This window comes from Rissa tridactyla, chromosome 6 (genome assembly GCF_028500815.1).
Source record: "Rissa tridactyla isolate bRisTri1 chromosome 6, bRisTri1.patW.cur.20221130, whole genome shotgun sequence".
NCBI lineage: Eukaryota > Metazoa > Chordata > Aves > Charadriiformes > Laridae > Rissa > Rissa tridactyla.
Window position 1 is genome coordinate 37,303,272 of NC_071471.1, and position 25,115 is coordinate 37,328,386.

General features: G+C 40.9%; 1 protein-coding gene across 1 annotated transcript; it reads right to left on the reverse strand.

The window, feature by feature from the left end:
- Positions 1–787: 787 nt before the first annotated feature.
- On the reverse strand, positions 788–21,742 carry STOX1 (storkhead box 1). The gene is made up of 6 exons (XM_054206561.1): positions 21,660–21,742; positions 19,812–19,943; positions 14,651–14,779; positions 6,724–6,876; positions 2,436–4,746; positions 788–1,314 (listed from the first exon to the last, which is right to left on the reverse strand). The coding sequence occupies exons 3-6, from the start codon at positions 14,670–14,672 to the stop codon at positions 1,275–1,277; spliced, it is 2,526 nt and encodes an 841-aa protein (XP_054062536.1). The 5' UTR covers positions 14,673–14,779; positions 19,812–19,943; positions 21,660–21,742; the 3' UTR covers positions 788–1,274.
- Between the last annotated feature and the right edge of the window lie 3,373 nt (positions 21,743–25,115).

The following is a 25,115-nucleotide window of genomic DNA, read 5'->3' on the forward strand; positions in this document are numbered from 1 at the left end:
CCATTTGCACTGCGGTTTACGTTATGCTGCGCCCCATTGCACGTGTAAGTCCCGGGAGGGGTTTTTAAGGAAACGGAAAGGCTGCTGACGCGCCGTGGGAGCGTGAGGCCCTGAGGGCGGAGAGCCTCTGGAGAAGCCTGACGGGAAAATGCCGGTCCCGGCGTGGCTGAAACCGGCCGAGGCGGACAGGAGAGGGTGCTGCGGGGCTCTCCTCAGCCCCAGCCAGCACGAACCCAGTTTCTTCCGCTTCTTCACAGCCAAAGACACCTTCCCTAAAGGAAATCTCCAATATCTTTAAAAACTGATAACTACAACTTTAGCCTTCTGTCGCCATAACTACTGGAGACAAGTTTTCAATAGTGAAAAAAAAACCGGTGTGGTGAATAACAGTATGACTAAGTGCCTCTGTAAGATTTAAAAGGACCACAAGCCTTTGGTGGTGACGTGCACCATGAAAAGAGCACAGTCTGCTTTTAGCTACAGGAAGACAGTCAAAATTAGTCTTCTGAACTAAAAGCTATAAAGTGATCCTGATAGCTGCCAGGATGTCGTTTCCTTAAAGAAAGTGGCAATCAGGAGCAGAGTGTAAGAGTGCTGGCCTGCAGCAGGGTTTCTCTCAAAGCGATGCCACTGACCTTACCTGCTATCTCTCAGACCAACACGATTTCGTTTGTGAAGACTAAATCCTGCTTGCCGTATCTAAACGGGCCAAGTAGATGTAGGAGGACATCTGAGATTTCTTCAGGACACAGTGAGGAAAACCTTAGGATTCAAGGAGTTTTTAGAGTAATAAGGTGCGTGCCAATCTAGGTTTTTTGCTTTGTTTTCTGACAGGGGAGACAGAGCATGCTGTTACTTCTGTGGCACAAGTAGGAAACACTTCCAAGAATTGCAGTGTGAAACAGTCCTGTCCATCAGATACAGTTCCTATTAGAGAAACACATACCCTTTCCCGGTTAATAGTGTGATCTGAACGAAGTATTCTCATTTTTATTATCACAGGGAAGCAAAAACTAATTAAAGATGAGAGCAACAGAAATACACATCAGCTCTCCAAATACTATGGTCAAAAGTTTTAACAGCTTTGATTTGGAGACAGCCTCACAGATGTGACTGATCACACTTAGAGTATGGTTACATTGTTAAAAAGGGAAAGTTTACAACGGTCATTAAAAAAATAATCAAATATTCATGACCAGAGTTAGCTGAAGCAAGGAATTTTGTTGCAATTGTCCTTCCACTTTGTCCTCCTCTTTGCATTAGTATTTATGCTTTCAAAATTTGGCAGGAAACTTCATCTTCTTTTCAGTCCATCTAAAATAACAGAATTATTAGACATTAGACTTTACATTCTAAAAATAAACTGAGTTGCCTTAGCTTTTGGTACAACAGATGGCATCAATACGAACAATCAAAATGACCCTTTAAATGTATTTTGCTAAATAGCATCCAACATATTTCAAGTGTACATGTCCCAGTAACACTAGAAATGTGCTTTAAAGAGTGTACAGCCAAAAGCTGCTTAAAGGAAAAAAAAATACAAAATTGGCAGAATCTCTTCAAAAACTATAGTATGTAATGTGTTGCTTCATATACTGGCTTCTCAAGGTGACAGTACATATCTAATGAGAACTCCAATGGTTTAATTACACTGAAGTACCAGTCCTTTAAGATCTTAAGAATATGTGTTGCTATTTAAAAAATTGATACAATTTTTCCCTCACAGCATTTTAACTTATATTCTTGCCAAGTTAGTTAACAGTTTTGTAGGTCTTCTCCACATGCAACAGTGTAAAAACTTGTTTCATACCAATTCATTTTCCATTAAGGGATTTTTCAAGTATAGTTACAGGCAAAATCTACCCTATGAAAGGAAGCAGAAGCTTCTAGCACAAGCGATGTATGTGTTCTCCTGTCTATCGTGAGCAAGTTGGATGGTATTTTGTACTTTAAGTTTTGATTGAGCATCTCTATAAAGCACTTTTTATTCTTCTTCTACAAGAAACCGTGACAATATCTGTAATGTCATATAGCAAGATCAATGCAAGCTGAACCTGTCTGCTAACAGGAGTTTATCAATCACCATGTTTAACACTGAGTTTGTCAACCACCACCATGTTTCTTAACATTTCTGCACTTAGCCATCTCCATCTGCAAGGCCAAGTTCATACTATTTTCTTGCCTTATGAAAACAAATGCATAATATAAACAGCAGCACCTGTATAGCTGAATTAGGGGGAATGTTCATATAAAAAGATGTGGTAGAGCTATACCATTTGAGTATTTCTGGGACACAACACTGAAGTTTTTAAAGATAATAAGAATTTTGTTGGGGTGGTGGGGGGTGTTGTTATAATTTACTGCAATATTTCTGCCTAAATTTGATCGTTAACTTGAAGATAAAACACCTAGCATAGTTACATGTGTTTTCCTACCTTGGGGAGTCAATTCCACTGTCTCCTGTAATGCTGTGGTTTTCTGTCCCTTCCGAGTGTTTCTGTCCTGGTATCACAGTACATGCATTGTTAAAAACCAGATCTTTTTTACCCAGCGGGTTTCTTGTTTGGTTGGTCTGTGAGCCCAAATCACAGCACGCCACTACTTCACCCATCTCATAAGTGAAGTTCTGCAAAGTGTCAGCATCTGAGTCAGCCTCATTAGTGTGGCAGAAATCTGCTACAGATGAACCCTTCACACATTCAGTAAGGCCAGTTTCTTCTTCCTTTCTGTGACCTATCGGAGTAACCTGACTGTACAAACAGCTTTCTTCTGCGAAATCTGTTTTTGGATGCTCTTTTGAGCCATCTATTGACTCTGCCAAACTAGCACTTTCCTTATATCCGTGCTCTCCAGAGTCATGTTTATTTACAGTTGTGTTGTACTGGGCAGGATAAGTATTAACCTTACAGTTTTTCAGGCATGTAGCTGTCCCCAGGTTTTGCACAGCTGTACTCCCGTCTCTTGTATCTGAACGAGCATATCCAGGAGGCAGGTGAGGTGGTTCACTGCCTTTAAAACTGTCATCAAGATGTAACAAGCTACAGGTGTCACCATCATGTGCTTTTTGGTAGAGGAGATGGCAGTTCTCAGTAAATCCTTCACTTTCCAGCTTCATTGATCCAGGATGGCTGGCACAGTCATATTTAAATATAAGTTCACTCTTTTTATCAATCTTTTGTCTGTATGTCACACCAGTTTTTTTTACCAGGTTAGCATTGGATGAATAATTTGAAAGATGGACATTTTGGAATTCATTTTCTGTTTGATCTAATAACTCACACACAGTGTCAGCTTTGCACCTGCGATACTCATCTTTCAGATGTAGTGAAAATTTTGCATCTTCTTTGCACACACCATTCTCTCCAGTGTAGGAGTGAGGGGATTTTTTACTATCCCCAGGATTTTTTTTTACTGTTCTTCTGTAGGTGTTTTCTTCAGAAATATTACTCTCCAGAAAGTATTTGTCTTTACTATCTATTTGCCAAGTACTGCCATGCAGATAACTAAAGTTTTCACTTAAATTTCCTTTCTTTAGTTGGAGAGCAGACCTATTAGCATGGAGTAGTTTGTTTTGCTCTGCTTTGCCAGCCTGCATTTCAGTAGCCAGCTGTTCAGTTTCATATTCAGAGGTTTTTGAGGACTCCAAGGACTGTGGCCTTTGTAAAGCCCTTTCTTGCTTTCGAGTCCTGGACTTCAGCTGACTGTTAATAGTACCTTTGTACGCTTTTGCATAAAAGTTGTGTGTCCATGACAGACCCTGAAAAGGGTTCTTAATTTGTTTTTTATATATGACATGGGATTCTACTGCTACATCAGATGGCTTTTGGTTTCTGATCAGCAGTGAAAGGTTCTCATCCAGTTTCTCATTTTGGGATGTTAGCTCATGGACATGAGATTTCCTGTTGCTTCTGCTAATCTGCTTCTCTTTGTTTGATTTGGTTTTCCTGCTGTGTTTACTTCGTGTCTTTTGAACACAATCCTTTGAAAGATAGTTTTGCCTGAGTGTTGATGCTTCAGCCAAGGTACCCTTACTGATATATTTTTTCTGCTCTTCAGACTTCTGCATTAGTATTGTGTGTTTAATCAAATTATCAATGGTAAGAGTAGGGTTAATACGCTTGATGATTTCATGTTCAACATCACGTGGAATGTTATCTAAGTCATCTTCATCCCTGACAGGCCACTCCTTGGGAGGAAACTGGTCTGAAAAAGTGGAGTACTCCTTAAGTTTTTCTTTTGTAGAAGCACTTCTCCAGAAAAGGCCAAGGCCAAACCTTTTGCTTTTCAGTTTCTCTTTCGCAGATGTCAGGGATTTGGTGGTGTCCCAGGGATGGTTTTGAGCAGATGTGGAGATCCCTTGAGTTTGAATTGAAGGCTTCAATTCACTGCAGCCTTTCTTACCTCCTCCACTAGGTTCACGGTTCATTAGCTGCCGATGTCTTTTTTCACGGAGCACATTCTTGTCAGGGAAACAATGGCAGGACCTGTAACAGGATACTTTAGGAATATTTTCTTTCACTAGGTCGGCACAGCGCTCAATGTTTACCAGGTAAGTGACGGAAGACGATGAACAGCAGCAACTGTCCTCCAGCAGGACCCTTCTATTGTCTTCTGTGGCATCATTTGTGATAAAGTATGTGTTGTGAGTGACAATGAAGTATCCTTCTCCCGTATGATAGATTTTCCTTTCTTTGATTAGAGTGCCAAGGATATTATATAAGATACTGTAGGAGGGAACTACAATGCCTACAACAAAGATGCAGATATTTCAAATCAGAAATAAGTTTTCAAAATAAAGTGGGAGCTGGCCAAAACAAAAAAATAACAAAAAAAAAAAAACCTGTCATACAACAGATCTGTAAGCAACTGAACATGAAATACCCAATGTATTTAGTTCACAGGATTCCAAAGAATTTTGAAACTGACCTGGCAACTGAAGTTTAAGTAGCACATACTCAATTTCAACATGAAAGTGTCCAGTATCACCAGACAAAAAGCAGGATTTTCTTTTTTTAATACATCACCACTCTGCCGAGCTTCCAGAGACAGCAATTGTGCTTGCATCCAGCTGTCCCCAACCCACAGCTCTGGGCTCCCTGCACAACAGAGACACCCTTCTCTGCAGTGGTGTCCACACATGGAGGGCAGCGAGGGCTACCCCAAGTCTTGGCGTCGGCACAGGCCGCAGCTCTGAGTTAGGGAGAGCCCTCCTGGGCCAGCCAGGTGAGGGCAGCACAGAAACATCATCCAGACGAGGGCTCTGGTAGGTGCAATCCTGCCAGTGTGTTACAGATCATACAGATTTTAACTCTGCAACGGCCATTCCTCACTCATGAGGCAAGGTCACCCCTGAGGAAGAAGGTAAAGGCCAGCTGTGTTTCTGGTTGTTACTGCAGCACTGCTGTGATGGAGCTTAGCATGTTTTCCTTCAAAGAAGCAATGGTGTTCTCTTTGTGTCTGTCAGGTTATGATATTCATGAGACACACGTGCTGCCAGGTGCAAGCCAAACAATGTGTTGTTCATAGCATTTCCCTCTTGGCAGGTTATTCAACGGTGGCTTTTAGCAGTCTTTCTGAAGCTTCTGGTATAATTTTGTCAGATGACAATTGCTACCGAAGTCTACCTCGCTGAGACTGGTCTCAGCTGCTAGTTTCCCCTCAGGTATTACAGTCCCAGAGTCATTAGTCTAGTGACATCTGATCTACTGCCCCAGGTTTCTGCTGATCCCCCATCCCCAAGAATTAAAACTTCCAGCAAAGCGAAAACACAGCAAGAAATACACCTTCTTCTCTACAGACTTTGAGAGTGCTGCTTCCCCCTGACCTGAAAATGCTACCTTGTGGTTGTCTCAGTGCACACATGGACTACATCACATTCTTGGCAGGGTTCTGGGCCTGTTTATAGGGTTGCATTAAAAATTTTCCTACTAGCGAAAACAGTCACCAGATCAACCTGCAACATTTGCACAGCTATAATATTATGAAGACTCAAAAGAGGAAGTTCAGTATCAAACCAAGCAACCTCCTGCAGAGGGCCACAATGAGCCTTTACAAAGTGTCACACACAGGCACGCACATACTTCAATACTGCAGATCTAAGGGAAAATGAACAATTTTCAGATTCAAAAGAAAATACAGCATTTAAGGGAAGTGGCTGCTACCCCATCAGAAGAGAAGGAATAAAGCTCATTTAGTGAAGCAATTTGCTGTCATGAAAGAAGGGGCAGGAGTTTGACCAACAAATCTGAATTTGAGGTTGGTTTTATTTTCTGATAGCAAACACCAGATGTAGACTCCTACCCAGTCCCTTTGCCATCAAAGTCAGCTATGTTCCCATCTCTTAAAAGAGGACTCAAAGTCTGTGATCTGACACATAGTCTATTTTATGCTGTTACATATCTGACACCTAAATACCTCATCTATGCTTTCCTACCCTCTAGAAAGGGCATACTCTCAACATGCTACTCACTCTGTTCCCTCTCTTATTCTCAAAGAAGATTTATTAAAATCTGTAAAAAGGATTACATTCAAAACAATGTTAGTGACACTCAGAAATTTATGAGGATAGTATGCACATTCATGTATTCTACCAGTTGCCTGTTAATTTATATTCTTTCATATTGCCAGCTTTGCTTGTAAACATCAGTGATCACTTGCCCAACATCAGACACTCAACTTGATGATACAGTCACTTCTAAAAGGAGAGAGAAATGAACACATTACCTGGATAATTTTTCACTAACTGCTCCATTAAAGTTTCCTGCGTGACCATCACATGATCTGCATTCATGTCTGATATGGTATGGCATATTTCTTCTGACAGAGAAATGGAGCGTGACTGCGAGAGACGATTCATGAGAACAGGGATCACATCACCTGAAGTCCAGAAGGAAGGGGAAAAAAATTGTTTTAATGGAATAGCGTTTCATTTTTTCTATTAGCTGTAACAGATTTTCACTGAAAATTTCTTGCACCTTATCCTCAGCTAATTTTCTTTGGCAAATTACTTTGAAATATTTTTCAGAGAAGGGAAATGGCTCTAGCACTTTTCAAGTGCCATTGTAATGAAGGAAACAAAAAGTTACTTTAAGCACGTTAGTTTGTTTGGTATTAAATTCCAGCTTAAGCCATCATTTAGCTTAATAAAGAGGAAGCAGAGAGAGAGAATTATGTTTGATGACTGTTGACTCATTAGATGACTGTTTACATACGAAACCATGCAAAACCTGTATTTTTCTAAATAGCTAAAACCTTTATCAAGCGCAAAATCTTCTCTCAGAATTCAGGGAAAAATAGATTAGCATCAGACTTTGTCCCTTATCTAGCACACAAATTTGAACAGAAATAATAAAAATTCTGGGTTTAGACCAGGCTCTAGAATTAGAGATTATCTACTCGACTGGGCAGAGGGCAAGTTGAGAGATATTAGTTGTTTAGCTTAAATAAGCAAGTTTTAATTAGAATAAGTTAATTAGGGTTATAATATGGTGTGATTCATGCTGTTTGCTTAGCTTTACCTAGCACAAGTAGCTAAATTTACTGAAACCTTTAGGCCACAATACAGTTAATTTTCTCAGTAATTTTCCTAGCAGCTGGTACAGTGCTGTGTTTAGTCTTTTAGTATAAGAAAAATGTTGGTAACACACTGATGTTTCAGTAGCGTTTTCCCTACATCTGGGACTTTTCAGTTCCCCATGTTCTGCCAGTGAGCACAGGTGCACAAGAAGCATAAACCAGAAGATAAGGAGGCTACAACCATCAGCAGAGACTGCAAATCAATAAGACAAGGGCAGTCAACAGCCTGCCTAGACACAGAAAAAAGAATCCAATAAGGTGTTAGAAGACCCCAGACCAAAAGTCACTGTTGGACTACAAGACGCATGAACAGCACGTGAGGGACGGGTGTGTAGATCACAAGGGTATAATTGCCCAGGATTTCTTTGTTCGAGGTGTCTCCCTTTTCAGAGGCACCTAGTCTGGGCTGACCTTGCTACTGTACTTTCAATTCAATTACTTATTTTTATAAAATCTGATGCCTGAGACTCATTTAACAGGGCAAAAACTAGTTACAACTGCACAGATTTTTTAGGCTAGGTGACCATCTCTCCTGGTGAGAGACGGTAGCAGTTGTCCCTGTTCTGCATGACAAAAAGCAGAAGCTCAGAAGATCTAAAAGCATGGCCACGCTCCCCCGGTAACTCTGCAGCCCCAGCCCAGGGCGCTGAAAAGAGCCTTAGTCCTTCACCTCAACTCACTCATCCATAAAACACAAAGATAAACACTGCCCTCTCACCTTTGCAAGATGGCACGACTAGTAACAGCAAGCCCAGCAAGTACTTCTGACACAGTACCAGAAAATGATGGAGGAAAACCTGAAATCAATATTTTCTCTGAAAGCCGATGACAAAGCACAAAGCAGTGACTCACCTGAGGCCTGTGCATACAGTAAGACAATGAGTGCATACACCTTCTCGGAAAAAAAAGGTTTTCTTCTTTTTTTTCTTTTTTTTTTTTCCCCAATTAGACCATCTGTTCCCACTACCAGCTGCTGTTCTGTGCTTCCCTGTTCTGTTGCACAGAAAGTTACTTAAATGCTAACAGTAATTTTCCCACAAGTAAGAAGTGACAACTTAGATATTCACGTTTAACTAAACTTCAATTGGATAATCTGCTGGATGACTCTGTAACCCGATATTTATCCTGTAGGCAGAAAACTACAACACAAACCTTTCTCCAAGTAAATAGATTAAGCAACAGCGCTTTTAAGAGCTTAAATTGCTCTTGACCTTTGTTTTACAACTGCTGCTATGTTCAACAAAAAGCACTCAGAAAAAAGTCCTGGCATACAGTTTCCTCAGTGATGTTGCTAGGATACTCCTTGCAGGTGCAGAAACCATCGCAGGCTTTCTTTTTGTATGGGAAGAGACCATCAGCATTCAGTAATAACTGTTGTGAATAGTTGCTGTCTCAAGTCTCTGCTGTAGGCGTACCTTGTTGCTCCCAGTTTTACCATTTGTTCCTGCAGAGCACCAAACTGCTAAGGAGTAAAACACCAAGTAAGTGTAATAAAAAATTATTCGTTATCTTTATTACTATTATCTTCTTATTGATAATTTATTATTAAAAACTTAATTCCATAGTTGAATAACTATTGTGGTACACTTTAGATCTTCTCCCAAGTTTGATGGAAATACATAAAAGCCGCATCCCTTAGATTTGCCCAGAGAGCAGTCTTAATGATTTGTGCAAAGTATGTCTCATAGGCCTGATGCAAAATCCCCAAAATGCCATGCTTCGTTAAAGCTCTTCAGTATCTGTACCTTTACAGCTCAAAAAAGACTGCAGAAGCCCCTGCCCCTTCCCTACTCTACATAAATCATCTGATAAGAGTCATCTTCCTGGTTTCTTCATAGTTTTTACCAGGACTTTTTTATGCCTATGTGCAAGGTACCTGTCAGCAGTGAAGGAACACAGGCTAATCCTCTCGATAGTTTAAATACAGCACAGTTCCCGTTTCACGCTCTGTAGCTTGCTAGTACTCATGTATTATCATCCTTCAGTTTTGTTTACCTGTCTATTCAAACTCTGTTCATTACCTGGACACCCGAAACCCAAGAATACCCTTTTGGAGCACATATCAGTCACAATGTGGGGAAGTAATCTGTAATACGAGCATCAGATAACAAAACTCAGCACACAGAAAAGTCTCTAGGTATTCTTGACTAGCACAAAGTGATTTTTTGTTCTATCTCTGTAATGTGAACTTTACCATTTTTCACTGCAGAATTTTTGCATCTTCTGGTTCTAAGAAAAATTACATACAAGACTAGTTTTATCTGGGTAAAAATCCCCGAGTTTTGGGGAACCGAACAGAGAGGCATTTTATTACAGTAGTGCTCAATTTACTTCTTAAAAGTTTGAGTAAACAATTTAAGTAACAATAAAAAGTTAACAGTAAATTCATTCCAGAAAAAAAGAAAACAAATGCAAATCAAGACTAAACTGCCTTATACGATTCCACTTACATCTCTTGAGGCAGGGAAGACACAGCACATCATAGAAACAGAAGACTGACTTTTCTGTTTTGTAGGTGGAAAAATCTATCTTGGAATTGCTTTGTGTGCTGTATTAAGTTGAACATACGAAAGATCCCACAGGGCCTGTGCTTCTTTGCATGACAACCCTGGTGTCTGATGCACTTCACTTTTTGCAGAAATGCACCAGGAAAGCCATACGCAAGTACAGTTCTGCTAGAACTGCAAGGCTTCTGCTTTTCTATAGACTAGAGAGCATTGTGGTCACATTTTATAGCAAAAATTACATTTTATAATTAAAGACAAAGAATTTTAAGGAACAAAAAGTTAATAAGAACATCACAAAGTTGGAAACTGCAGCAGAACGCTTTTTGAACATTAATGAAGATTTTACAAGATGATTATTAAAGAATAAAAATTCTTTAGAGATTATAAAGACAGCGTTAGGATCGTGAAAACATTTTCAATTTTAAGTATATAACAGGGAAACTATTTGGCACAAATATTGTGTACTAGATCCTGTTTTCTGAAACATCTTTTTACTGAAGCAAAGAGTAAATAGTTCAATTACATTAGAACTGTCAAGTCTTGTAACATGTTTAATCCATTACTGAAACAAACAAAAACTCTCAGGAACAGCAGACAATATCTTTCTGTTTGATTATTTTGTACAACTGTCAAAGAGAGAAACAAGACAATTAAGTGTCAGGCAAGGTCAGTGACACTTCTTCAGTTGACATTAAAAAGAAGCTACACACACATCGAAACATCAGATTTCTATACCTACCTATTCCTGCAAGAACAGACACTACCAAATCAGGACAATTAGGCAAACAATGTCCTCCATTTGGACTCAATTGTTGGTTTTTACAAACAAAGAATGATGCCATGCAACTTGGGGGGGGGGGGGGGGGGGGGGGAAGGCAAAACAAAAGCCAACCACTTTTTCTGCCTCCCCGACAACACCCAAAAGTCTAGTTGCAGCTGCAAGTGTTATGAACTTTAAGAAATATGGCCTATAAATGCTTTCTGAGGTTCCTAGCCAAGAGCCATCAAATCTGTACTCTGATCTTGGGGCTAATGACAACCCACAGCCATTTTTTCTTTTATCAGCAATAAACCACCATCACCACCACAGTCAGGTATGTTGAAAATAAAGCAGGATTCAAGAAGAAAGGCAAAAGCTTTCTCCTGCAGTCTCTGTCCAAGCTCCCAGATAGGAGCAAGTTACACAGCAGACACCAATATGTCCAGTGTGGTACAGTTTTCCTTAAGATGAACACAGTGAGAAAGTTTTTGCCATTGAAACGTGTATCTCTGATATTCGGAGAGATCAACTCTTCAACGCTTACCAAGGCCACTGACATGTCCACTTAAATGCGCCAGAAACATCTTGAGAGCAGGTTTCAAGCTCCAAAGGTACTGACCAAACACATGAGCAAGCACACAGCTTCAAATAGACTGTTTAAAAGAACAACACTTCTGCTTGCTTGAAGACTGGCAGGCAAGTTGCCTTGAAAGATTTGTGTTTCACCCACAACAGCTGGCAAAGTAGACAACAAGCAAAACCATATAAACACATCTGCCTTTGGGGCATTCTCTGGCAGAGAAATTGAACTATCAACAACAGCACTCAAGATAATTATTTTTTCATATACTTTAGCAAGCCAATAGCTTTTAAGTCAATTCACATACGGCACTGAGCATAACCAGCACAGATGATTGCAAGGAAGATCATCTTTAGCCATTTCAGCATTCAGCATCAGGCTTGATCGTAAAAGACATTTATTCAAAAGCTTCTTTGCAGGAAGATAAAAATAACACAAAACGAAACGGTCCCAGGTAGGTTGTAAAACTGCCAATGAGTAGCCCATGGAGCCAAACAACAGAACAGGAATAAACCATTCCCTGGCAACCTCTCTGGCTCCTTTAATTGTCTGCAGGTGGTGCCATCCACTGCTACAGGAATTTGACACAAACACATCTTTTCCACTTGGCCTGGTCCAAAAAAGGCCCTTCGCAACCCTGGCATTTCTCCACTAAACCAGCTCTGCCTTTTCCTTGCTCTCAGCCCTGTCCTCTCTTCTGCAATAAATCTCAGACCATCCAAATAGCTCTTTAATGTCAAAAGCTTTGTTCTAGCAGAAAGTGTTACTAGATGTTGTTTAGATACTTACCTATACAGTGAAAGACTTACTATAAAAACATCTGTTTAGCTAAAGGTCAACTCCAACTGCGGCAATATTCCCAGGGCTGACTCCTTTGCCTGGAAGTGTGCTGTCACACAAAAGGCAGTCACAAAAAGTACACCATATAAAGCCAGAGTCATGGGAGTAAGATACACATACGGTTATGTCTCCTCTCCCCAGAATGGACCAAAATTCACTTCTTTGCACACTGCATGGCTTCAGCTCACATTTACCCCAGCCAAGGAAAGTCACACATGTCTTTCAGAGACATAGCACCCACAGAGCTATTCAAAAGAGAACAAACCCCCCTGCAGAGGGTTTCCAGCAAACCATGAATCAGGGGACACATGACAGCTATTATGTCCAACTCACTCCCAGGCAACCCTTGGCACAATGCCACCCACTGCAGAAGAAGCTGTCAGAGAGCTTGGTGCAGTTGTAGCTTCCCTAAGACCCAGGCTCCTGGCTTGCAGTGAGGACAGGAGCCACCACCACACACTGAAGTGGAATGAAGCAGTCCTCAGATCTTGTTTCAGGGCATACCCCACTGCAGGAAGTTTTTTTTCACTCAGCTGAGAACACAGCTTTGATGGTATATGGGCAACTTCATACCTGCCTCAGCAGCTTGGGATGTTGATGGATATGCACAGCTGCTTTGCCTTCCGCTCTCCAAAAACAGACATCCAACTTTAAAGGTGTTCCCTATGCTAGAAAATAAGTTTCTGCACCATTTCATCGGGCTGGAATTTATGGCCCACAGGAAAAAAAAATACAAAAAAAAATCAAAATCCAGTTTAGAAACAAAAAGCAGCATCTTTACCACCATAGGAGGTCTCAGAGGAGTTGTTTGGATACTGCAGATTAAACAGCACTAGTTTGGACTTGACGTCCTTAGCCCACAGTTCCCAAGCCCTTCTCCATGGCTTGGGCACTATTAAACACCCTTTCCACATTCCAGTTCATCTAAATTTCAGCCAAAAGGAAGTGACAGAAGACAAACAGAGCAACTGAGCACCTCCACTGCATTACAGAAGATTCAGTAAATATCATTTCAAAAGCCAGTTTAGCAGAACCCTTACTGTGAAGATACTGGGTTGCTGGATCTCACAGACTAAGGTGAAACCTCCAACAGAAATTAGAGACATGTGCAGGTGCCTGTGGGATATTGAAAAAGTAGTAGAACAATTCCATGGGAAAAAGTAAATGACGCAGTCCATGAAGTACCTAAGCAAGTGATCTGAGTGACAGACTTGCTTTGCTGCAATATTTTCTTGGGAATAAGCAAAATATTTCATAATTTCAATAGAGTTTTCAACCACAAAAGATAAATTCAGTATCCAGGAAAAAAGATATTGCTACAAGACAAAAAATAAAGCTCACACTTTTTTTTTTTTTTTTTTTTTAGAAAAGCAGAATAAAGTTCACAGAAGTTCGGTTTATTTCAGTTTTTCAAAAAAACAGTGCTTCAGCTTTCAAAACAGACTGAGTTTGCTAAACAAACAGCAGCTGCAGTTTCAGTTGTTTCCTTGCCCAGGAAACACTGTGTGCTTCAGTACAAATCAGGCTACTGACGGAGCTGTGCACCGCCAGTGAATGGAACATGGGTTGCTGCTGACGCATCAATATAAGATAAAACATACTTGGAAAAAAAAATGTTTCGCATCATATATTAATTATTCCCAAGGGCTTCACTGTATGCTCACCAATGTGAGTGGTTTGTTAGGTTTTGAATCTTGAGCTCTCTGTTTGTTAGCAGTTTGATAGCACTGTGTGAGCCACATTAATGATACACACTACTAGTATCTCTTTACTTCAGTTCTCCCAGGAGTGTTTTTATAAAACATAGTAAGGAATTGGCAGAGTGGCTCTGAATGTATGTTGTTTTAGGAATGCAGATACCTACATCTCTCTAACATGATGTTTAAAAAAAAACCCCAAACAATTAGCAAGAAAAAGCTCGTGCAAGTACCACAGCAATTTTATCAGGTTAAAGAAAACCATGTTGCCATCAACCTCAGCTTCTCTGTGCACACCATCCTTCATTCCGCAAATGTTTAGCTCTTGGACTGTATAAACAAAAGATCACTAAAGCTCTCTAAGTATGAAACAAGAAGAAAAGTTGTCTGAATAAAGCCACTCACCTCTTTCTGCTGATACTTGTAATCAATTTTTATTTGGTATTGAATGAAAGCAAGCCTTTTAACAAGGCTCCTCAGTATTGAGGAGGCTCCTATTACTCACACATCAACGAAGGCCAAGAGCATCCTGGGCTGCATATTAACAGGAGCAGAGCCAGTAGATCAAAGAAAGTGATTATCCGCCTCTACTTGGTGCTTATTAAACCACATCCAGCATACTAAGACTAGTTTGGGGCCCCCAATATAGAAAAGACATCTGTAAACAGGGGTGAATTCAGCAGAGTCTCACCGAGATGGTCAGGGCTGAACATTTGCCCTGTGAGCCAAGGCTGAAGGAACGGATCTTGTTGAACCCGGAGAAGAAATGTGTTTGAGGGGACCCGACAAGAAGAGCTTCTCCTGATGAAAATCTTTAGCACTGAGAAATACACAACACATATCAAGTTCTTCACAACTAAGTTTGTTAGAGGCTATTTTTAGAAAAACATCAGAGTAAATGAAACTGAATGCTGCTTATTATAAACAAATTATACACTCCTGCTCAGTGGTACTTGTTAAACAGTGTGACTAGAGACTTCTTGCTGAGACAGTGAAAACATTTGCACACACAAACGCTTTTGCAGGTTAGACCTTTCAGGCAATTCATTCTGAGCAGATCTGATAAATGCATTAGGATTTTGAAGAACATTGCAGTACCTTGCTGCTGGGAATTCAATCAGTATTTTGAAGATAGCATTTGGGTTTAGTGCAAAATGTATTCAACTGAGAAAAGGCTTTTATAATACAGGATTAATACCTTAGTAAGCATTTGATATGGAAATGCATGAAACGTGCAAAAACATGAAACATACCATCTCATCTGTAGTCAGTGGTAAGGGCTGAATGCCAGCTTAAATTGGTGCTAAACATTATGAAATAATGTAAGGTTTACATAGCCATTGCACAGAGAGAATTAAATTAGTATGCAAATAATAGCAAGGCAGATAAAAAATTGTCCTTCAAGGAGTACAAATGTTTTCTTCCTTTTTTTCCTCCTGAAAACATATCAACAGACCCACCACTGTAACAACTGTGATAACCAGGAAAACCCAATTACAACAGAATATGCAAGTTAGTAAATTCTGAATCAGATACCTTACTGAAAATAACTTTAGAAGTAATGTTTGAGAATAAAACAGTTAAAAACTCAGTTAAACTGTTCTTCATGTTCTGGCAGCCTTTACACATCACCGCAAAATAAAGCGCAATTTTAGGTCATCCACTCTTTTCAGGCCTGAAGAAAATAAAAAGGAATAGAACTCTAAATAATCCTAAACGGCCCAATACAAAGTTTGACCACATAGTGTGAGTTACACTTTGAAGAAGCCAGCACCATCGAAGTACAAAATTATTCTCCTTTGACTTGCAAACCTACATCCCTGTTTGTGAGGCAGGATGAAAGACACTGGAAGAAAGGGACTCCAAAAGAAAGGAATCCCATGAAGCACATCCCCAGCCTCTTGCTGAGCTGCCATCCGCATTAAGATTGTGTGTTCCTGTGTGTAACTACAGAGTGCCCGACTCCAGAATCATTACCTTTTGTAGGCAAAAGAGGAATCGGCTACTTACAAGGCCATGATTTCATCTGTAGCTTCATTAGACACACAGCAGATAGTGACACTAATTGCTGTGAACAAATTTAACTTATTCAAATGAAATAAATCTGGCCTAAAAGCTTGCCAGGTCCATTTTGGAAAATAATTTGTCTCTTATTTTAAGCAAGACTGAGAATTGCTAAGAAGTAGAGAAGACTCAAGTATGCAGTTATAAACAGACTCCAGGCAGCACTTCAAAACTGCTCCTGAAAGGTGGCAGAAACATGCAGAGCAGCTCAGCGTGCGAGGACCTCCACAGCGGGACAGCCAGGGCCTGCAGAGCCGCGTGTCAGCACTGCAGAGGTCACTTGGGAATCATCACACAGGAACAAATACAGTTTCCCCAAAACTGCCCTCCCCTTTGGAAGGTAATTACAGCCTGTAAATACAACAGAAGTTTTACTCCTTACTCCTCAAGATGTTCTGAACTTTTTTCAGGAGATTCAATTCCACCCCTCTCCCATCACAAGGATTCTGTCTGAATATCAAATCAGCATTAACCCCTCCAAAAAATCAAGGAGCTTTGGAGACCATCTCTGCCCATTTTTTAGCTCCTTTTCTGAGTGCTTCTCTTCTCCCTAAATTCTGGGAGAGACTCATACAAGGGAAAGAGAAGTGAGGAGACGGACCCATCAGATTACTCCCCAAAACGCACAAACAACAGGAACACAAAATAATTCCTTGTCTGATCTCATTCCAGTTCGGTCGATACTTCCAGCAAAAACGGATAAAACTTAACACTTCACAGAAAAGCATACTGTCCTTTCGATGTCACTCCTCGATAGCATATTTTCCAATTGAGATAAATTTGCAGCCTGCAGCAGGGACTTAAAGGCTTAGCAGAGCCCAACAAGCAGATTTCTTATTGAGAGAGGTCGATCAACACATTTCGTGACAAGAAGTCACAGTCTGCAAGCCAATCTGCAAAGTGCAGGGCTTTCTTAGCTTTCCTGGGGAGTAATTCGTAGCCCTGCAACAGAGATGCTGAACCAGCAGCGAATCCAGCCTCCCAAGGCTAAGCAAAAGTGTTTCAATTTTCTGTTGTTCCCTTCTACCCGCTAAGAACACAAAAAAAACCCGAGTCAGGCAATTCAGGCATATGGAAAATGCTGCTATCACAGAGAAGGCGGGCTGGGATGACAGAAACGAGCTGGTTATGACCAAGGACAACATGCAAGCAGCTACTGACATGCATTCTCTTGGAATATCCACCCAGTTTCTCTCTTCAAAGGCTCTGAGGGGCAGTGCCCTCACGTTGCGTATTTCCAGCTGTATCTAGTAGTATCTGTATCTGATAGTCCCCTGTTCCTCTCCCAGCACTGCCCTGCACGCACCCCCCGTGGCTGTACAGGAAAGGTGGGAGGGAGCAGTTTGCCCCTCGTTTGGTTAACAATTGGCTGAACAACTCAGCTAAGCACAGGAGATGGTCCGTCAGAGAGATGTTAGCATTTCGACAGACTGCTCAGTTATCAGATCAAGGTGAAAAGTTGTTTTTTTTAAAAATTAGCCCCTACTTCCCTCTCTGAGGGAGATTTGAATTGCCGTGGTTTTCCCCCCTTCTTCCCCTCCAACCCCCAGGGAGGAGAATATAACAGCTCTCACCCTGTGCTGGGGGTACCATGCAAACCAGAGAAAAGCAGAAGGGAAGAAAAAGACATTTTGTATTTTACCTGGGAATAAATAGAGCCGGACAGATTGTGATTCTTTATAATTTTAGGACTGGATTTCCCCTTCATCTGATTAATCTTCTGGTGGCTGACATTAGTCAAGGTGTAGTCTATTCCATAAACCCAGGATTTCTAACACCCCAGTATGTTTCTCTAGAACTAACCTCATTTGAAATGCTGGGGTAAAGAGTAACACAAAGATCTGTGGGACCCCAGTGTCTTCTGATGACCAGAAATTGCCAGGAAAACTCCTTGAGAAACGGCAGTGAGGAGGACTCCTGAGTGCAGAGGGCTTTAAAACCAGTGTGCAACAGGGACTGAAGCATGCCAAGACCCTAGTGTAATTCTTCACTGAAGTGTGATTTGGCAGAATTAGCACTGCAATGCTACATGCCCATTGCTTCTCACTTACTGCCCAAACAACTGGTTGTGGATTAAAAAGGAAAAAATCTCAAAATGGTTAGCTGATTTTTTTATGAGTCTGAAAACTCTGTCTCAACGCTTTTCATGTACCACGGCCAAGGATAAAGATACTGCAGGCCAAGTCATTGCCATCACTGACACCTGGTGCCCCCAGATATCTGTGAAAACTCACCAAACACTGCTGGAGTTTGCAGACGCTGCTATTGCTACATGCTGCAGGAAACGTTTCCTGAGAACCACTTCGGACATTGCGTGGTTCCCAACATCCCAGCCATTAGTCATGAAGCATGGGAAACCCAGGTGGCTTGAATTCCACATTATTGCAAACAACAACATAAAAACAGGTAGATTTTTTAAAAAAGCAGTGAAATATCTCTCTATATAAAGATAGCAAGTGTGATACCAATACCTTCATTTTTAAATATAGTAAATTCTTTCAAAAAACAAAAACCAAGCAACCTTTGTCCCTTGCATTTTAATTGTCTAACTTGTCACTTGCTTTCGTAGAGCAAAATACATATAAGGAAAAAAAGTCTTCCAGAGCAGAAAATCATTGTTATTGTTATGACTGATGGGAGAGAAGGCACAAATACATCAGTTTTAACCAGAAAATCACCTAAATAAAGGCACTCAAATTGCAAATTGCTTTCAGTTAAGCTTCCAGAAATGGAAGTAAAAACACGAAAACATCACTTCAACATCAAATATCTGAAAAAGTGAAATTCAGAAAGAAGCTTCTTCGAAGGCATTCAGTTAAAGAAACTGTGAGAGAACTCTTAACTTGTTATAAACCCCTTTGAATGTTACTGCAGCAAGAGACAACCTGGTAGAGGAAATTATGTAACTCATTTACCAAAGTAATTGACATTTGGATTTAGCCAGCCATGCTATGCATCAGAAAAGAGGTTACTGGGAAGCAAGGAGGTAAAAAACAAAGGAGTGAAGGACTCTCTCTAAATCATCCCCAGGAGAATGGCAAGTAACATATCAATATTTACCAGTGATATAAAAATTAACTATAGAAGAGAGAACCATTCACAACATACAGAGATATTACTGCTTTTTAGATCGAGACCAGTAGTAAAACACTGTTCTTCCTTACAATATCTCACCTGTATTAAGAGTTAAGAGGTCAGCAGGCTACTTGTGATCAGGGAAGATGAATTTATGCTGGAGCAGATGTTACCGGTTTAGTAAAGTTAATAAAGAATGCCCGAGAAATGAGACTGCACGAAGAGATTGATTTTCTAGTCAGAAAGTGGGGCTGCAACAGGGAGCCGCTATTCTGTACAAATCATTGGGAAAGAAAAGTTAATGCCAGAAACAGGGAAAAAAATCCAACCCAAACTATGGGATTTAATCTAAAGCCAGTGTTAAGAGAAGCATAAAGAGATTGACCTGGCCAAGAACAGCACAGGCCAGACATCACAAATTTTCCGGTTAAAAATTTGGAAACACAACATGAAGAATTCCTCAAGTCTGCCGAAAGTTGACAAATTTCTTGCTTTGAGAAAGAATTAAATACTGCACTTTTACTTGAAGAATTTCTAGTTAACATCAACAAAAAGTTTTTGCTATCTAATTATATTCAGTTCTGCTTAAGCTAAAACGTACTTCTAACTTAAACTATAACTCATCCCCAGACAGAGAGGATTACAGAGCTACACTCAGGGAAAAACAACAATATATCTCTCAAATAATGACAGCTGTGAAAATCCCTACTAACCTTCGGAAATCCAACTGAAAAAAGGATTTGTTTGCACTTCGCCAAGTACCCAGGTAAGTATTCACTTCAGCATCTTCTACTCGGTTGTTAGCAGCATTCCTGGTTTGCCTGCTAACGCTTCTGATCCTTTAACTTTGGGAAAGTTAAAACACAAGCAGTTCACATCAGAAGGTTAAAGCAGAGATCTAAACTGACATGAAGCAAGGACTATACTGCTCATTTATCACTTACCTGCATTATGCTCAGTAATTAGAACTTGGTATTTCCTATATTCACCTTCAACAGAGAGCAATCCTAATTTACCATGTCAGAACCACACAGAAAATTGCAAGATGTACAGAAGTGCCATGGTATCAGTATCGTCTCCTCCCACTAAAGGTTGGTCAGAAAAGAGCAGCCTTCCAGGATGCTCCGCATATCAAACCAACACAAGCCCCATAAGACCAAGGGTAAAACAGACTCAAGGATTAATGACCCCAGCATACCGAGACCTCCCCCCGCCCTGGAATTGCAAACAGTAAAGGGATTTACTGACCAAACCCAATACCTCGAGTGAAAACTGAACAGCTGCGAGGCAGCAGTCAATACCAGGAGCAGAAATTTAATCTACTCTGCTTGTGAATCACAATTATCATGCTGGCTGGCGTATTCTGCAAGCACTAACATTTCGGAGGACTTTTTCTGGCAGCCTTGCATTAAGAGCACTCAATAATCCAGCAGCTGTATAGACCAAGCCCTTGATTGCAGCCTGGCCTGATTAGACTGCAGAGGTCACTAGCACAATTAATTGAATATGAACTAATTGCAGGTAGCAAACAGAAATGATGGCTAAATACCCATCAGTACAATCTAGTTAAAAGTACTCAAAGATTATTTCCCTTGGGGTTGTTTTGTCGTTTTTGTTACTGTTGTCAGATCTGATAGCATGTTCTTCATGTATCCCATGAAAGATAATAAATTCAATGTAAATGAAGGGGGAAACAAGACAGTGCTGCAATATGTTATCTTCTGCAGAATTCTCACCCTCTAAATTTTTAATGTGAATAATTACATATTTAAGGTAGCAGTCTGAATGTGTCTGAGCCTTATTTCTTCTTAGAACTTACATCAATTTCACTTTTTTGCATTCTTAGAAAAGATTTAACAGATCCCTTTGTGGGTTGGTTTGTTGGGTTTTTTTGTCAGCGTTGCCAGAGGAATGAAAACTAAAAGCAGCTGCTGACCTCAGAGCATCATGTCTTCATTAGGTAGCAAGTGCCTTCCCTCCCAGGCAGCTGTCACCCCACCCACGGTGCTGTGCGTCCTCCACCTTTACCTTCTCTGGTGGCAGCACATTCTGCAGCTCTTTCTCAGAGAAATCTTTGTGCTGAGCCAATCCATACCATACAGCCCCAGCATTTCTTTCTACAAATCATCCTTTGTCTAAAAACATTCATGATGAATGAAACTAATTTGGTCTTCCACAGGGTATGAATCCACCTTCCAGTTCGTTGCAGTATCAACCTCTGGACATGTTATATCCAGCCACCCGCTCAAGGAAACATTACCTACAACAGAAGACTGAAACCAACCAGCACACCTGCTTCCTGTCACATTTTTCCTAAATAGTGAGTGCCTGTATCTACATTGCAATGACTCACTGGGTCACTGCTGACTTGACTTCAAACCAGACTACCAGCAGCTGAAACCCAGTTTGTCCCAGTGGCTGTACTGACAGAGAGGCTGTTCCTCTGGAGAAAGCTGTCTTGGCGATGCCCTGCTTGCTCCTCACTTTTCTGCCAGCCAAGTTTTTGCCTGCCAGGATTCACACTGATACCCCTAATCACAAAACGCATAGGCCAAAGTTACCTGCTGTGGGAGAGTGGCTTGGTGCTTCCAGCTGAAAAAAGTTTGTGATGGCAGCTCAGGCTACCCTGCTTGAATCAACCAGCAGCTCTGCAAAACAGAGAGGTTCTCGTCATCAGGATCATGTAGGCAGGTGGTGAAGGAGATAAGAAATAGGGAAGATGAAAGCAAATAAACTTGATGACACTGGAAGGCTCCAGCAGCAGCTGTGCAGCCACTGCGGTCAGCCCTGCCCCAGCTCTTCCCTCCCTTCCCTCTCTGCTGCTCCAGGATGGGGCACTTGCTCTCCAGAAAATCCCACTCGGGGCTAGAGGAACCTGCCTCTATTTTGCACTAAAATTTCAGGGAGACAAAAGACTCCCACCCCACCCCACCCCCATGTTCTTTTCCCCCTGTCTCAGATTACTCTTCGATGAAGTGAGGCCCTGTCAGAGCAAGCAGGGGAGGCACTAGGGCACAGGCCATGCTTTAGCGCTGCTCTGCGCGGTTTTCACGTTACTCATTCAGTTTGTTCCTGTTGTGCAATGCCACAGAGCACATCTTCCCTTTACTGTGGAAAATCCTTCTCAGGCAAGATCAGGGCACTGCTCGCTTTGGAACCTGGTGCTCATGGAGCGATTTTGTGCCCAATTCAGTGTGTTCTTTAGGGAATTTGCATAGGCTCTTAAATTGCAGGTTGCATTTGGATAATCTTTTTTTCAAACTGAATTAATTAGAATAAAGACCTAAAGTGGATTCACCTTCCTTTTCTTTAAAATGTGAAGTAGATATCGGAATGAATTCACCGCTCAGAATATCTGCACAGCCATCTCTTACCAATCCTACCTCTTCTGAGGCCCTGCTACCCAAAGGTACTCTATACAACTTCTGCTTTTGTCCATGGATCACAATTATTGTACATTGTTATTACCCCTGCAAGCCCCCGTTTGTGCTGTCCATCATTACATGCCCAAATCACAAGACTGAAAATGCTGACTGCACATTCCTTGCAAGCATATTACCGGATCCCATGGATAATCAGAGGATTTATAAATGTGCTGCCACCCATATGTGTCCCAGTACTAAAGGTCATCTATCCTTCTCCTCAGTATAATGAAAAGATAACCCCATCTCCAAGAAAAAAAGAGGTCATTAAGCTTGATCTCAGGAAAAACACCAAGGCATAAAATCAGGTTCAATATTGGTAAGCAGCTAATCTTCATTTTCATCTGTTTAGTAACATTATAAACGGCTTCCTTGCATCAGAGGAGATACTTGACAAGCATAAGCTTTTCTCTGCAAACAAACATTTCAAGAATACTTGCGAATTGCATTTGGAAGCCCTTCCCCAAGATTTTATAACTTGTAACATGAATGTTCTAATAGTTACATTTAATGTAACGTACTTAATAGAAGTACTTAATTTGCTTGAACAGTACTTTGATAAAAGAAGGCATCAGGAGACACGCTGAAAAGGAAAGTCTCTTATGGGAGACCCAGACTAACTCTTGTGAAACAGACAGGAGTCTTTCCAGATGTTCACGACAACTTCCAAAACTCTCTCATTTCTTATTAGAGCCAAGCTGAAAGTCTAACAACCCATTTCCCCAACCTGCGTGTACATTATACTTACAGTGAAATTGCCTCCTCCTCCTTTAACTTTTCCTCTGCACACATACAGTGGACTGTTTTACAGACCAGACATCAGGCTGGTCTGAGAGACAAGTGTTTTTTTGAGACCAGCATTGCAAGGTACTTTTATCTCCAACTATTCATTTCTATGATATGACATACGGCAGCAATTTCTGCTTTTTCTTTATATACAAATCAGCTAGCTACCATCTAGCCCTGCTAAAAAGGGACCAAAAATGAAGGTTGCTGTTCTCCAGCTGTTTCCGCCCCTTGCATGGCAAAACAGGAATGTAACCGGATGACCCTGTGTCAGGAAGGCCAAAAGAATTAAGCAATATAGGGGGAAAAAAACCCTGAACTCACACTCAAACAAATTCTTCTGTATACCACTAAAAAGACTGCAAGCAAATAATAACACAAATTAGTAGCGTAAAAATATTTGCTGAAAAGCAGAGCGGGGAGAGTTCAGGCTGGGATTCTCTGCAGTTCCTCCCCTCCGCTCTTCCCCTCTACCCAGCTGTTTGTTAACCATGAAACATGAACAATGATTCAGTGAACAGGATTCTTTCACTTGTGCTCCTCACTGGACTGCGGGAAAATAACCTAGGAAGCTACTTCCCATCAAAACGTGTGGCTCTGGGAATCTGCCATCTTGGCTGAAATCCAGCTCACGTATTTTCTCCAAATATTCAGAGCCCCCTCACAGGACTATTATTACCTACTTGTTCCAAAAGTTCACTACAACCCTCCAGTATCTGCTAAGGTGGAAGATCCCAGAGCATATGAGAGAAGGGACTTTTAGAGGTACCACACAGCCTATCTCACTTGCCCACCGCTAAGAAACAAAATGGTCACCACACTGGGAGATCGCTTGCCTACAGGAAGTTCACAGGAACATGCCCTGACACTGCAGACCCAAGTTATTAGCAAGAATAAAAGCTAGCTATGCAAGCTCCTTCCTCAGCCTGGCGCAGATACAGAAATGAAGACTAGTAGTTCTAAATAGAAGGACATCACTGAACAATTTCAGCCAACAAAGTATTTCAACACACACCTGTGGCTTAACATGCTTCGTAGATGGTCTGAGTGTAGTGAAGTATTGCAGGAACTAGAGAAAAACTCTAGTCGTTTAACCTCGTAACCCTGCGCCAAAAAAAAACCAAATTGCAGCATGCAACAAACAAATCTACTCAGCACCACTCTTTTTCTGTCATTTTAGAGAGAAGAATGAAGAGAACTGAACTAATACTGGGCTAGATACAACTGCTTGCAGGATTACTGAATCACCTGAAAAAATAACTAGTTCTTACATGTACTCTTACATGTAGAGTATTCTACCTGAACCCTCAAACAAGTTAGAATCCACTCATTAAAGAGAACAACAATTTAAAAACCAGGAGGATACAAGAAATCAAAAGCAGCATACAACTGCAGTGTCACGTTTTCAATAAAAATCCAGGTATCAGATATCTAGAAATTCAGAAGCAATGTTCTTAACTACAGTTGAAACACTACACAACATACAACTTCACGCAATATTTGGTGTGTTCCAAAACTCTGCATTTATACTCTGTATCATGATGCTGTAGATTATATAGTGGATGAATAAAAAAGGAAAATTATTTTTGCTTGAAAGTAATGCATTTTGTTATTAGAGCTTTTTACTGTAACTACTTTCATGCAATACATCTAATGAGACCCAGTATGCAGAAACAAAAATTTGGTGGGAAACACTTTTGGTTTCCCACTGGTGGGCAGTTTTGATAGCTAAGTAGAGGTGTTCACCGCTTATGCCATTTTTATTGTCGCGCTACATGGCGACATACAAGTCCCAGTTGAATTTCAACT